The following is a 14,794-nucleotide window of genomic DNA, read 5'->3' as shown; positions in this document are numbered from 1 at the left end:
AAGAAGATACAGTGATGTGCCCGTACCAAATGTATGAATAACATCGGATGGGTTTGATGCAGCAGGCTCGGCCGCTTTTGTGTTTGTTTCTTGGCCAGGTACGTCGTCGTTCGAACATACTTCAGACTTGATCAGGTACCACATTCATCACACTGAAAATTATGATGGAATATTACCTGCGACGATAAAGCGAGTAACTTTGTTGTTTCTGAAACAATAGAGAAAAACGTGACGTTATGCCGCTTATAATTACATTCCGTGGTTGCAAACGTCCAAGAGTCCTAAACACATTGCGCTGAAACAAGAAACCGTCATGGCTTTCATGAAAAAAAAAAGAAAAGGACAAAAATATCTCGACACAAACGCACGACAGATAAAAAAAAATAATCATCAGATAAACATGGCATTGGCCGAACTCCCTGAAATCATTGATTTCGACCTTTGGTCCCTGCGTGCATCCTTGACAGGCACCGGCGGAGGCCGTAGCATGGCGTTGGACGACTTCGGTCTCGGTCTCGCCATCATACTCGTTGGAGGCCATGGAGCCTCTCCAGTGCGTTCAATATCAGCCGGCACCACCTTCGGGTAGGTAGGCATCATGCCCGCCTTGTCCAAGTCCCAGCGAACCGTCGTTTGACCTGTCGATAGCAGGTCGGCTGTGGTCACGGGCCGGTCCATGGCTTCACGCAGTCCCTCGGGCGTCGGAATGCGCCACGTCTGCGTCGATGGCACGACGATGCGGTCGTCTTCACGTGGTGGCCAGATGAGATAGCCAAGTGACGGGAGCGAAGCAGCGATGACGATGACGTGCGATTCGACGGCCCCCCAAACCAGGTAGCTCGCGCCGGTAACTAGAGGTTTTTTTTTGGGAGTTAGCCGTGTCGTCAGTTACTTGTTTGTGGGAAGAAGACGTACAGAGCGCCTATGGGAGCAGAGTGCCAAACAAAGAGTAAAGAAAGAAAAGACTTACTGGTTGGGTCGCCGTCCATGTTGAGTTGTGTTTCGGCAGCTTTAACAAAGGCAGCAGCTGCAGTACTAAGAGATCATTTCGGATCAGATCAGCCCTGCGCTTTTCTTTGGGGGATCAAACTTGAACGAGGGAAGGGTTTTCATACAAGCTTCCTAGCAGAACACAAAAAAACACGCCTAGCTTCTGTCCCCGAGTTAACCCTTTTCCCCAAAGGATCAGCAAGGGCAGCACGCTAAGGATAAGATCCATCGCCCCCGAGAAGGCGTTATTGCTGGTGAAAATTGCCGAGGTGGTAGTGTTACTGAAGCATTGTCCGGAGACATCTGGTCGGTACGTCTTCGCGATGGGATTGCAGCGCGTCCATATCAAGACGCCAGCGAGCAGTGAGACGATATTTACGGCGACCAAAACGATCCAGGATGTCCAGCGTAGCCATATCTGGCGCGTCTGGCCCCTTATGCTCAACCCCCACTGCCAGTTACCGGCAGAGTCTCGCCAGTTTCTTGTAGGCTCTTCTGGGGCAGCAGGGTTTGGCATCGATGGTAGCTGTCGATTCTTGGCTTTTTTAGGCCACTGCCAGTTCCCCGAACTATCCCTCCACTTCGAATTCGATTGTTCCTTTTCCTTTTCCTTGTTGTCCTTTCGGTTGCTCCCTCCCGTTGGCCAGTCCATCCCCCACTGCCAGTTCCCCATGTTATCCCTCCATTTCCGTTGCGGTCGTGCGGTCTCGGCGCTACTCTGGCTCCATGAGCCACTGTTCCTCGTCTGGTTCTGCCGAAGTAATTGCGGTGTGGAGGCGCGGATGAGCGTTGCGCAGAAGCCCGTCTTGGCCGAAGCACTGGTGATGACTGCGATCGTGGCAACCAGCTGGGTCCAAAACATGAAGTCGGTCCTTTCCTGTGCCGTGAGGTCCGACACGGGCACCCCGGAGCCGCGCAGCTGGAAGATGGAATAGATGGACGTGATGAGCAGGAGCAGCCACGTCAATACGATGATCCAGTCATCCCACCACAAGGCCAACCGTTGTTTCCATAGGCGCGAATAGATCCTGCCCAGAAGCACTAATCCGCTCACTGCCGTTAGGGACCAGTTGCGTGCGAGCAGCTTCGCCTCGAGGTCATAGTTCTCGTTGATCATGGCTTTTCTGGGCTGTTTTGTTTTGTCAACATGGAGCGACAGGATGGCTTCGAAAACAGAACAGATACCCCCTCCTAGTGCATGCGAGCTGGAGTCTGGGGGTGACTAGGGGTTTCCCAAGATGATGTGGCATGATATATTCCCTCGGCTGCTGAGGTCGTCGGAATAACTTTCCGAGAGCAGAGCCATCCCAAGTCATTGGTTTCGATGGGATCCAAGCAAAGATATCTCTCTGCGCATCATGTTCATCCCTACTCCGGTGGTCTAGGGCAAATCTAAACCGCGCTAAATGGCAGACAGAATGAGAACTCTCTTCCCGTTTGAGCAATAGCCCAAAAAAAAAAAAAAAAAAAAAAAAAAAAAACCANNGCTCAAAAGGAATACCAGGTCAAGCTCGCCAAGGTTCGTGTTGATCGTCAAGCCAATTGAAGACCACAATTTCGCATAGAAGCTCAGCGCTAGGTCCAAACCTGCAGCAACATGGCCCTTGTCAAACGTGTCCGAAATTGTGGCAAGCTTTTTTTTTTTTTTTTCCTCTCGTCTGGTCGAATGCAAAACCAGCCAAGCATGTTCCAACGCAGGTACACTTATGGTCAAACTGAATGTGCGCGTCTGTGTGTTCATGTCATTCTTGACAAGTTCGCATGACGGGCCGAGGGTGTCGCTAACCTGATACATGAACCAGACAGTTGCTCTGACAAAGAGAAGAGAAGAAAGAAGAAGAAAATAAAAACAAAATACCAAAATGCGACGAGAGATGTGAGACAGAATAACGTGCAACATTGCTCTCGCTGTCGTTTTTTTTTTTCCCTTAACAGCTAGCATCTCGCCGGCTGGTCGTTGGACATACCTAGGACCGCCAGGACTTGAGATGATCTATTCTAATAATGAGGCTCACTTCTGTCGCCAATGAATGTGCATCCTGGCCGGCAGCCAGCCATGGAACATGATTGCCCAGTGGTTATCAAGATGCTGAAGAAGAAGAAAAGGGCCCAGTCACTACTGAAAGCGGTATTTTAAGTAATAATAGGTAAAATTCTATTGCAAAGTCGTGTCATACAAAACGAGCGTGGTATCTGAATAATCAGACAAAATCATTGAACCAAAATATTCTTTTCCTCCTTCATAAGCCTCTGTCAAAGACCGGTAACTTGAACATAGCGAAAGAAAAAGTGGTCAGTCATAGAAAAGCTCCAAAATAAGCCTTTCTTCAGTAGCCGCCGCTCATACCGCCCATGGCGCTGCTGGCGCCGCCGCCCATGCTGCTGTCCATGCCACCGCCCATGCCACCGCCCATGCTGCTGTCCATGCCACCGCTCATGCTACCGCCCATGCTACCGCCCATGCTGCTGTCCATACTGCCGCCACTCATACCCATATCCATACTGCCGCCCATGCTGCCTCCGTAGGAACCACCGCTCGAAGCGCCACTCGAGTAACTGTCTCCGGCCCCGGGGTATGAGCTACCCATGGAGGAATGGGCGCCATGACCTCTAGCCTTTGACTTTTCCTTGGCCTTGTAAATGTCGCGGCATGTCTCAAAAACGAAGCTCAATGCACCCAATCTGCACTTGAGGTGCAAGCGCGTCAGTCCTACCTCGTTGGTGTCCTGACCAGCAGTATGAGCTGCCGGTGCAGAACGCCTGTAGACACCCCCGCTGGAGTAACCGGCGCCGCCACCCATGCCACTGCCACCCATGCCACCCATGCCACCCATGCCACTGCCACCCATGCCGTAACCAGCCTGGGAAGAGTAGCCGCCAGTGGCTTCATAACCACCACCCATGCCACCAGCCGCGGTGCCGTAACCAGTCTGGGAAGAATAGCCACCATGGCTGCTAAAGTCTCCATAGCCGCCATTGGCTTCGGCCTGTTTCTTGGCGGCTTTCTTGGCCCTGCATGTGCTGCTGAAGCTGCGGACTAGAGGAACATAGCATTTGATGGAGCGCTTTTCATGATCGTGGTGCTTGGTGGTATCGGCGACGGCCTGGTCGTGCGCTGCCTTGGCCTCTGCCAGCTTCTTTGCCGCCTTTTTCTCCTTCCTTAGGCGGTGGCATCTGCCCAACGATTTGATGATGGGGACATGGCATTTCGCGGGGAGCCGCTTATTTTTGCTGGCAGCTTCAACCTTTGCCGCGCGCTTGTTAAGCGAGGTGGAGTCAGTGCCAGTGCCACGTGCAGAAGATTGACCTCTAGAAACACCCACAGATTCATGAGCTTTGGGTCCAGCGGTACCTGGAGCACCCGAGGGAGGCTCGGCGCCATTTGACTCGGAAGTGTCGGCAGTGTCGGTAGAGGCAGCCATGGAAGGATCACCTCCCATACCAGCCGCAGAATTGCCACCGGCAGAGGCAGCTGCAGAACGGCCGGCTTTGGAGGCGGCGGCGCCACCCGCGGCAGGGTCAGCATCGGAGCCGTAGGCTGCAGAGTCTGAGCCGTCTGCAGAGTCAGCTATGGAAGGGTCAGTTCCCATGCCGCCAGCAGAGCGGCCACCGGCAGTGGCGCCGGCAGCAGAGTTGCCCCTGGCGCCGGCGGATGCTGGGGCACCGGAATTAGCGGCAGCCCCAGTAGGGTCTGAAGCGTAGCCACCGGCGTCTGGGGCGGTCGAAGTATCATCTCCAAAACCACCGGCAGACGCACCACCGGCAGCTCCGAGCGAAGAAGCACCACCGGCAGGCGCACCACCGGCAGTGTTGAGCGAAGAAGCACCACCGGCAGGCGCACCACCGGCAGTGTTGAGCGAAGAAGCACCACCGGCAGGCGCACCACCGGCAGTGTTGAGCGAAGAAGCACCACCGGCAGACGCACCACCGGCAGCTCCGAGCGAAGAAGCATCACCGGCAGCCGCACCACCGGCAGTGTTGAGCGAAGAAGCATCACCGGCAGCCGCACTACCGGCAGCACCTCCGGAACCACCCAGAGCGCCGCTCAAAGCGCCACCAATAGCATTATCAAGACCGCCACCCGCCAAAGCGTTGGTTCCCGAGGTGGTGGAGCTAGGAACGGCTCCGACAGTATTGCCGGTGTAAGTGTTGCCGGAGCCAATCATTATATTAACATCGCCCTTGGCACTAGAACCGGAAGCGCCAGCACCAGAACCACTAGTACCAGCACCACCAGCACTAGCCTGGGTGGGCGCATATTTCGGAGCTCGGCAGACTTTGGGAATTTGGCCGATAAGCGGGATGCTGCAAATATATGGTAGCCTCCCATTATCGTAACGGTGAAAAACATCCCTGGCTTGGATGGCGTGGCTGTTGTCGTCCGAGGCGGAGCGGCCGGCAACTTTGGCGTTGCTACCCAGTCGAAGGTCACGACCCAGCACCGGAGCGCTGCAGGCCGTGACGGCGACTATCTTGAAAAGGGTAGAGGCTAGCATTATGAATTGACTGAAACAAAAACAATGCCACTAGATCTTTTTAAATTATGAACTAGAAAGCCAAGAACCTAAAGAGAGAATTTGTGGTCCAAAAACCACAAAATAGGCAATTGACAAAGGAAATTAACAAAAAGGCAAAAGAAAAAAAGGAAAAGATAAAAGAGTGTAAGATTCAATGACTCCGAAGCCGGATGGGGAGAAAAAGAATTATCCTTTGACTTGGGGGATGGGAAATGCTTCCTTTATACCCAGTTCAGGATTCTTTTTACAAAAAGCGGCCAGCTCCGGTCGACATCATGGTTGAGCTAAATTTAAGATGTGTCAGCAGGCAACATCGATGCAGGAATGCGCCTGGCGGTATTGCACACAGTAAATGCTGAGCCGAGTCCGAGTCGTACGTGCCCCAATGATCGACCGGCGTACGCACTTTGCTGTTTGATTTGTTCCTTGTATCAATGGGCTAGTCATAGTAGACGATGATCTAACAAAGGGTCAAGAGATCTCGAGTAAATGCGGCAGGGACACCCAGCATTGGATTGTTAAAGCGTACGAAATTGACGTACACAGGGGACAAGGATAAAAATTGGCCGCGTGGCATAGTGCTCGGCTACTTTACTAATGATTTCCAGTCTTCTTTCAAGGCAGCCTGATTTACACAGGCACAGTAAGTACAGTATATACGACCTCTTGTTGCTATTTGGAGATATTCGAATATGTTGAAATTAGTAATCCCCTGACGATTATAGCTAGCGGGACTGATCATAGGAGCATACTGTCAAAATTTATAGCCAAACACATCCCCGTGTGTATGCATGGCGTAAATACGATGCCGATCGGGGGCTTTTAATTCACATGTCTTTTAGAACACCTCTTCTCTGATCCCACACTTGTCGGGACATCATAGTTGCACATTTGATATATCCTCATCAGTCAGTGCTTGGTGGTGATTGTAACAAATATTCAAGATTTCAATTTGCAAGATCTCATTAACAACAGGTGTCAGGGACAATTAAGCGGTTGGAGATTTCTATGGCCTGTGCGGATCTGAAACAATCAAGACTAGGTAGTTAAAATACGGACTTGACTTGGTGTTCATGTCGTCGCATGTCTATGAATAGAAACCTCTTGGCGCCAACTCTTTTTTTGGCTGTCAGAATATGGAACTGCCGGTCAGGAACTGGTTTTGATTCCCCAAAGGCTCCAGGGGTAACCCGGCAACATTTACACAAAGTTTTATGATTGCTTTATGCGGACTATACGGGCCGATGCTTGTCACTAGCCTTGCTGTTCTTTTTTTTCTTTCCTCTATTCGAGTCATTCTTCTTCCCAAGTATGAATGACGCCGAATCGGGGCACAGGTTTAGTCTTCCAATTCTATCGGGTTATCCATAATCCCCACTTAACCTGTCACGAGTCCAGGCTTAGTTACTCGCGATATCCGTATAGGAAGACGTCACTGGAGCAGATCCAATATCGGTGCTTCCATCTCGGTTGAACTGGTCGTTATTGCGGCCTTTCTTTGCCCCTTTGAATTCATCTCCTCCTGGTCTTGTGACACAATGATAGGATCTTGGACTTTTTTTTTTTTTCTTTTTCTCATGTCTTATTGCGACAGAATCATGTTTTTCTCTCTGTTTGCTCATTTTTCAAATAATGGAACCCGGTTATGTTGACTATCTGTTGAATTCAAAATTTCATTGGTTTTATATGATCTCACTGGTTCATATGGGAGTACTAGTTATGACCACTCGCCAAGTTCACTGAAAAAGCCTAAATAGATAAAGGTTTCGAGAGCGAGCCGTCTGGTACATAATATGCTACTTCCTAACGAGAGATGCCATGACAGAAGGAGCCATCAGGAAAGATGCTACCTAGGTAAGTAGTCACATAAGCTCCACGAATGCATATCTATACTCGAGGTACTCGGGGGCTCAAGTGTATCCTCAAGCAGTTCCTTTGGCCTCATTCACATGTACAACCCGTCCATCCTCGAGCCTGGTATTCGGGTTATTCTTGACAATCATAGAGGTGAATTTGAATCCCAAGAAGGAGACCTCGCCAATATCCACAAACCCTAGTCGTTCGTATAGTGGCCTCCCCATGGGAGTTGCTATCAAATAGGCGTCTTTCTTCTCACCCCTTGCTCTGTCCAAGCCCCACTGCACGAGATTCCTCCCTATTCCTTTGCGGCCGTGCTTTGGGTGGACAGCTAGAATAGAGAGCTCTAAGCGAGCAAGAGCAAGAAGGGGAGAACAAGTCGCATCAGTATCGAAGACCAAGATCCGAAACAATTATTACGCATACATACCGTAGTGGTCATGGCTCTTCCCAAAGATAAAATCAATCGCGGACTCGATGGCAAGAAGCACCTCCTCCCTAGCTTGTGGGTCGACCCCGGAAAACTTGGGTTCCTTGGGAGGGACAAACGGTTCCTGGTCCGGCTTGGGGGCAGCGACCCACCAGGCGTAGCCAACCACCTCGTCCAGCTCCTCGTCCACGGCGACGATGATGACCGAGTTGGGATCATCTTGCAGCCGGCATGTTTTGCGCCACGCGCGCCATGGCACTTGCGCGTCGACACCCGGCTGTTGCAGGTGCGGTGGGAAGACGCGGCGCATCATTGGATCGGTGGCTGGGTCGAAGGCCGCGCTGCCAACGCGAGCGATGGCGGTGACGTCGGCTGTCGTGGCGGGGCGGTAGTTGATTGGCATTTTGATTTTATTCTTATTCTTCTTTATTTATTTATTTTGGGGAGCTGAGTGGGCTCCCTGTCGTATTTCCTTGCTGACAATTCCCAGTAATCTAGGCGAACTTGCATAAGATGTTGGCAAGAAATGGGGAAAGTTTGGATGATACGAACCGGCGGATTTATAGTTTATACACCAGATGGAATCAATGCACGGTTATAATTGCATCTCTACGCCCTTGGTTGTGAGTCAGAATGGCTTTGTTGACAGAGTGCCAGTTCGTAAATGTAACCCCCCTCCCCCCCGTGTAATCCCCCCGCATTATGTCTGTCGGTTTAAGCACGGCATGGAAGCTCTACACAAAATTCGTCAGAAAAAGTCTGCTTCTCTGATCTCATTTTCCTTCTCAAAGATGAACAAAGTTTGGATGATCTCTATTCACACCCCACCTCACTTCAATTTGAAGGAGACATGTTAGCATACAATGATTCAAATCTACTGAATCTTTGTTAAGGCGCCGCAATACCCCATGAGTTGTTGGATTGCTTGGCATAAGCTAAGCTATCTGCAGTCACCGATCCTCAGGATCCCGGAATAAGATCGTGGACAACATCAATCAACTCCAGCTGATTGGCCATTCGGACTTGAATGGAATCTACCAAACCGCCACGGCCTGTCCCTGTCCTTTGTCATCAGTTCAACGGCCGAGCCTTCAAAATTGAGCTTGTAAACTGGCCAGTCCTGTGGCACGAAATCTGGGCTAGCTACCGATGCTCTACACGTTGTTATTTGCTTATGTTTTCATGCCCTTCGCTCGCTGATTTACCCTCCATATTTCTACTCACCTATGCTTTCTAGCTTAATCAGACTAACAGGTCTATGGAGCTGGTGGACTGTACTCGTCCTCAGACGACATGATCGCCTTTGCCTGTCACCAAGGGCGGTTACATGTCCAACTACAAGACGGCAGCGGAGTATGCGGGGAGGTACATCGACGAAGCGACGAACTCGACCATCGTGCTCGAGATAGACCCGAATCACGATGACGGGCCGGAAATTTGGGTTTCCAGAGATGTGGTGCGCGGATTCGACGTGCTGGAAAACTATCTCCTGAACAACAATCTCCACTGCAGAGCCCCCAGCACCACGCCGCTCGTCAGGCTCCTCCGGCAGCTGACCGAGGATCTTTCGACCGGCAAGAGGCAGTCGTAGCGCCGAGGTTGGAATGTCGGCTCGGCGGAGCAGGTCGCAGCGCGTCATGCAACGTTTCCCTGGGCTGAGAACGGCCCCGTCACCTGGGCGAGCACAGATCGGTTGGGATATGGGCTGCAGGCGTTGGTCAGATTCATCTTCAACGTCGAGCAGTTGATATCGGGATGTGGTAGGGCTTTTGTCAGATGACGAAATAGCGAGAGATATAGAGATGATGAAGATACGAGAACGACCAGCAGGTACGCTACTAGAACCGCCAAACATCAATTACCATTACTGTATATTGCGGGCAAGGGGACTATGCGGGGCATAAGCACGCCAAGGTTCGTGTAGATAGTGTTTGTTGGTGTTGTTGTTGTAGCACTGGACTAGAATGCGCGCCTACAGCTCGTTTCGCCGGGATCGGGTAAATCAGCAAGAAAGGAAAGGCATCATCTTTACCGGTCAAGCCGTTTACTACAGAGTCATAAAGTCGAACGACAGAAAATTTTTTTTGCCATGCCCCGAATTAGCGTTGCATCAGTTTCTTGAGCAGCATCCTATTGCAGCCAGGCGTACCTCTTGGCATCTTGGCATCTCCAAAAAACCCCAACCTCCCCGTCACTTCACCTTCCTCTTACGAACGTAGGATCCGCGCTCTCGGCGCCAAAAGTCGCCCTGGGGCCTGTCGGTCAAGCCTGGGGCGACTTCGATAACGAAAATTGATGGTGGGCTTTTCTTTCTTGGGGTGACGCGGGCCACTGGGATAGCATGTCGGGAAAATGAGAGGGGCAAACCACAGGAAAACAGAGTACCAAGTACCCTACGAAAGTGTATTATTTATCTCAATGCCACCCGCCCCCCCGTTGTTGACCACTTGAATGCCTCTTCCCCGTCCTCTCCTCCAGCGGCCCGTCCATCTCGCATCCCTCCACTTGAGGCTATCCCAGGCACCTTGTCAAATTCACTTCCCGTGACAATGAGGGTACTCGACCAGATCACCGCGGCCAAGGCTGCCACTGTCCTGCTCTCCGTGGCAGGCGTCGCCAGCTCGCAGAAAGTCTGCAAGCCAAAGATCGACTCGGCCAAGCTCCAGGCCGACATCACCGTCGAGAACCTGATGAAGAATCTGCAGGTGTTGAACGATCTTGCCTATGCCAACGGCGGCAACCGCGCCTTTGGCCTGCCCGGAAACGCGGCCACCGTCGACTACATCTTCGACCGCGTCTCGGGTGTGCCCGGGACCCGGGCCTGGAAGCAGGAGTTTGGTGCCCAGTTCGCTCAGGTCCAGTCTCTGTCCGTCAAGTTCAACGGCGAATATGTCGGCCCCGCTCACGGCCTGACCTACTCCCCCTCGACCAGTGCCGAAGGCATCGAGGCCGAGATCGTCGTTGGCCCCGAAGGCGCTGCTGGATGCGACCCGGCCAACTATGCCGGCCTGGACGTGTCGGGCAAGATTGTCCTGGTGGACCGTTTCCGCTGCCCGACTGGCGGCACCCTGGCCGGCCGCGTGCTCCCCGCTGCTAAGAACGGCGCCATCGGAGTCCTTGTGTACAGCGACGTGACAACACAGGTCACTGCCGGATCGCTCGGTAGCCCGTCGGATGAGTTCGTACCGGCGGCTTTGATCAACCGTGTCGATGGGCTCGCGGCTAAGGAGAGAATCGCCGCCGGCGAGACCATCACTGCCTTCTTCCAGCAGACTCAGGTCGTCGAGGAGCGCAAGACGTACAACATTTTTGTCGAGACGGAGGATGGCGATCCGGACAACACCATTGTGCTCGGCGCTCACCACGACAGCGTCCAAGCCGGTCCAGGTATCAATGACGATGGTAAGCTTGCACAGCCGTTTTTTTTTTTTTTTCTTTTTTTTTTTGCGATGAGTTGCTTTATTCATTAATCTTGCTGACATGGAGTCTCGTCAACCACAGCTTCGGGATCGTCCCTTTTGATCGAGCTCTTCCACGCCTTCACCAAGTACCGCACCCGAAACCGCGTCCGGTTCGCCTGGTGGGCTGCTGAGGAGAACGGCCTGTTGGGCTCCAAGTACTACTGCAACAACCTTTCGGCGCCCGAGATCAACCAAATCCTCGCATATCTCAACTTTGACATGCAGGCACGCGGCCGCATCGGCGTGTCCGATAACGACGGCCGTGAATATGGCAGCGTTGCCCCCAAGGGTTAGTGCATTGATGACGACACCGGATTCAGATCGATTCATTCTTCTTTGGATCCGAGGCTAACAATTTCCTTCCTTTGCTTCCTTTTAGGCTCCGAAGTCATCCAGCAGACCTACCTTGACCACTTTGCCGCCCAGGATGTCGTTGTCACGCCGCGCGTCCTGACCAACGGCAGCGACTACGCCTCGTTCTGGTCCATCCTCAACAAGCCCTTCGGGTTCCTTCAGACGGGCATTTTGCCCGAGGAGGATCCGTGCTACCACCAGGCCTGTGACAACATCACCAACATCCAGCCCGAGCTGCTGCTCCTCAACGCGAGGGCCGCCGCTCATCAGCTGACTGTGCTTTCTCTTAACGGCACCTCGCTGATTCCCAAGGTTCCCGTCCAGGAGTCCGGGCTCGCCGCCATCCGCGCCAGGAGCTTGATGTCCGGCTGGCCCAACGTCGCGGGCATGGACGAGATCAGGGCGGCCGGTGAGTCGCACGTCGGATGCGGACACGATATCTAGATTAGATTAGATTCTGCGAACAAACAACGCAGACATCTAGGTGACTTTAATGAGACGATTGATGACCAAGTATTTGTGTATTCTCCTTCGCTGTGGTTTGTGCGCAGTAGTTTTGCGTAGAAACATGATTAGAGCCGTCCTCTGACCAGGAAATTCATCAAATTGTATCATCTTTTCTGATGAAATCTCTCCAGAGCTCATGGTAGATGAGGGGCAAGCTCCTAAAACCAAAGACGAAGAGGCTTATGGTGACCGACCACGCAAAATGAGGGAGTACAAAAAAGAGAAGTAGAGAGCAAACAACCGCGCGGATGAACATACGCCCGCCGACGCACCTGCAGCTCTGACGCTGCGGATAGAAGGCCACGCGCGTACCTTCTCTCTTTGCCTAAGTCGGGTAGAGGTCGGCATTTACCACTCACCCATGGGTAGAAAGGTGGACCGAGTACTTTTTAAGTACAGTCGAGTCGGCCGAGAATCGGCTGCCCCATCAATCAATCAACGATGCTGCCGACCCATCCATCAGGGGTGGCAGCCCCGCTGTCGGAACCACTGTTCCTGGGGGTCATGGTCTGGCCCATCTAGGTCTAGGCAGGATCCGTCTGGTGGAATTTTGATCCTCTTGACCATGATATGTATGTATAAATGCGCATGGTTTCCAACTGTGGTAACATCGAAGCAGGGATTCTTGACAGTGATTGCTTGCGCTGGAAGACAATTCTTGAAAAAAACAAAACTACACTCATATATTATTTCACAAAGCATTGGCGGCGTGTCGAGTGACGGCGAGAGCTTCGGGGACTGCGAGGACAGAAATACTAGGGAGTATACAACCTAGAGAAGGGCAGAAAGAAAAGAGGGAGGAACTGTTGGCTCTAAAACGGTTGAACTGAAATGGCACGGGCCTCGGACAACGAAGCTGTGGGGAGGTTAAGTCAGGAGGTCTCCTCAGCCACAGATATAGAGGAGACGGCGGAGAAGACGACGATAAATTTGAACCTACAAAAGGTTCCGACCACGACGGGAGGAGAAGAGGCTGTCCTGGGACCGCAGCCTGATGAACTCCCCAATGGTGGTCTCCGGGCCTGGCTTCAAGTTTTAGGCGGCTTCCTCCTCTTCTTCAACTCATGGTTAGTTTCCCGGCTTCTTTGAATAAAGCCTACTCGCTGACGAAAATACCAAAGGGCAATCGTCAACTCCTTTGGAGTCTACCAGAGCTATTACTCTCAGAATCTGCTCAGCAGTCAATCGCCATCCAACATCTCATGGATCGGATCTATACAAGGCTTTCTGCTCCTCGCTGTCGGTTGCATCGCCGGGCCTTTGTTTGACGCCGGCTACTTCCGAATCGTCATAACTATGGGAGCCTTCCTAGTTGTCGTCGGCTTCATGATGACGAGCCTTGGCACCGAGTACTGGCACATGCTTCTAGGCCAAGGCTTTTGTATTGGCATGGGTGCCGGTTGTCTCGTCGTCCCCTCGCTCGCCCTTCTGCCGCAGTACTTTGGCCCATCCAAGCGAGCATTGGTCATCGGGATTGCCGTGACCGGGAGCAGCCTCGGCGGTGTGGTGTATCCGCTCCTTTTCACAGCCCTACTCAGCCGCATCGGCTTCGGCTGGACCAACCGTGTGCTAGGTTTCATATCACTGGGTACCCTAGGCACCGCCGTTATCGTCATGCGCACTCGCGTCAAGCCTCGCCAGGTGCGGTCCTTGTTTGACCCGGCTTCGTTCCACGAAACGCCCTACCTGCTGTACTGTGCAGCCCTTTTTTGCTCCAATTTCGGTTTCTTTGTGCCCGTCTTCTATCTACAGCAGTACGCTCTCAGCCACGGGTTGGAGCACAGCGAGGGCCTAGCGCGGAACCTGGTGGCAGTACTGAACGGGGCGTCCATCTTGGGACGTCTCGCGCCTAGCCTTGTGGTGCCGTATATTGGACCCATAAATACAATGATCTGGGTCGCCGGCATGGCAGCGTTGGTCACGTTTTGTTGGGTTGCGGTTAACGACCTGGCTGGAAATGGTAAGGGAGTTTTACTTGCTTTTTTTTTTTTTTTTTTTTTTTCTGCTCCTGTGCTATTAGGTGATTTTTCATCAAGACAACACAGAAAAAGTCAGACAGACACACAAACCGGGTTTACTGACTGAAAATTTCGTTTGAAAATTTAGTCTTGTTTGCAATCTTGTATGGCTTCAGCACTGGGGGCATCGTAAGCCTCCCGGCTGTAGTGTTGGCATCAGTCACCAAGGATCTTGGCTTTCTAGGGGCACGAATGGGCACCTCAAACCTCATCAATGCTGTCGGATCGCTCTGTGGGCCTCCGCTCGCCGGTGCCATATTGAAGTCGGGACAAGGTTCTAACTGGTTGGGCTTGCAGTTGTTTGCCGCCTTCACGCTCACGTGCACTGCATTGTTGTTTTACGCAATGCGCGTGGCTAGAGTCGGGCCTAGGCTGCTCCGCAAAGCATAATATATCGTAGATGAAACCTGGCTTGATTACGTATGTTAATATACTTTACCTATTAAGCTATTAAGCCTACAATTACCAAGGTACCTTGCGTCAACTTGCTTGATTCGTCTAATGCATTAAGGAACGACAGATTCCCCGCGTTGAAATTCGAATTTCAGCCCGCGAAATTCACGTCACGTGTGCACGCGTTTGTTACTCCTTCCCTGTCTTCCCACCTGGAAGTTTCTCTATTCGAACAATGGGAAGCAAGACACGTACGCCACGCAAACC

At 52.2% G+C, this 14,794-nt stretch overlaps 7 protein-coding genes across 7 annotated transcripts; 3 read left to right on the top strand and 4 right to left on the bottom strand.

Annotated features, from left to right (window-relative positions):
* Positions 1-390: 390 nt before the first annotated feature.
* PpBr36_04075 (uncharacterized protein) lies at positions 391-2,107 on the bottom strand (the record flags this gene model as incomplete). The annotated part of the gene is made up of 3 exons (XM_029891241.1): positions 391-851; positions 971-1,035; positions 1,143-2,107. 3 exons carry the CDS (start codon positions 2,105-2,107, stop codon positions 391-393), a joined length of 1,491 nt encoding a protein of 496 aa, XP_029749409.1.
* A 1,210-nt stretch (positions 2,108-3,317) lies between these two features.
* PpBr36_04074 (uncharacterized protein) lies at positions 3,318-5,486 on the bottom strand (the record flags this gene model as incomplete). Its single annotated transcript, XM_029891240.1, has 1 exon — positions 3,318-5,486. The coding sequence occupies one exon, from the start codon at positions 5,484-5,486 to the stop codon at positions 3,318-3,320; it is 2,169 nt and encodes a 722-aa protein (XP_029749410.1).
* Positions 5,487-7,429: 1,943 nt separating this feature from the next.
* Positions 7,430-8,197, bottom strand: PpBr36_04073 (uncharacterized protein; the record flags this gene model as incomplete). Its single annotated transcript, XM_029891239.1, has 2 exons — positions 7,430-7,710; positions 7,795-8,197. The coding sequence occupies 2 exons, from the start codon at positions 8,195-8,197 to the stop codon at positions 7,430-7,432; spliced, it is 684 nt and encodes a 227-aa protein (XP_029749404.1).
* An 853-nt stretch (positions 8,198-9,050) lies between these two features.
* Positions 9,051-9,433, bottom strand: PpBr36_04071 (uncharacterized protein; the record flags this gene model as incomplete). Its single annotated transcript, XM_029891237.1, has 2 exons — positions 9,051-9,101; positions 9,182-9,433. The coding sequence occupies 2 exons, from the start codon at positions 9,431-9,433 to the stop codon at positions 9,051-9,053; spliced, it is 303 nt and encodes a 100-aa protein (XP_029749406.1).
* PpBr36_04072 (uncharacterized protein) lies at positions 9,122-9,385 on the top strand (the record flags this gene model as incomplete). The annotated part of the gene is made up of 1 exon (XM_029891238.1): positions 9,122-9,385. The coding sequence occupies one exon, from the start codon at positions 9,122-9,124 to the stop codon at positions 9,383-9,385; it is 264 nt and encodes an 87-aa protein (XP_029749405.1).
* A 325-nt stretch (positions 9,434-9,758) lies between the features above and the next one.
* Positions 9,759-12,053, top strand: PpBr36_04070 (uncharacterized protein; the record flags this gene model as incomplete). The annotated part of the gene is made up of 5 exons (XM_029891236.1): positions 9,759-9,791; positions 9,898-9,984; positions 10,014-11,196; positions 11,296-11,544; positions 11,635-12,053. 5 exons carry the CDS (start codon positions 9,759-9,761, stop codon positions 12,051-12,053), a joined length of 1,971 nt encoding a protein of 656 aa, XP_029749407.1.
* An 894-nt stretch (positions 12,054-12,947) lies between these two features.
* Positions 12,948-14,524, top strand: PpBr36_04069 (uncharacterized protein; the record flags this gene model as incomplete). Its single annotated transcript, XM_029891235.1, has 3 exons — positions 12,948-13,183; positions 13,238-14,076; positions 14,223-14,524. The coding sequence occupies 3 exons, from the start codon at positions 12,948-12,950 to the stop codon at positions 14,522-14,524; spliced, it is 1,377 nt and encodes a 458-aa protein (XP_029750003.1).
* Between the last annotated feature and the right edge of the window lie 270 nt (positions 14,525-14,794).

Source organism: Pyricularia pennisetigena, chromosome 6 (genome assembly GCF_004337985.1).
Source record: "Pyricularia pennisetigena strain Br36 chromosome 6, whole genome shotgun sequence".
NCBI classification, from domain to species: Eukaryota; Fungi; Ascomycota; class Sordariomycetes; order Magnaporthales; family Pyriculariaceae; genus Pyricularia; species Pyricularia pennisetigena.
Note: the sequence above shows the minus strand (reverse complement) of the source record. Positions and strands in the feature narration are given on the sequence as shown.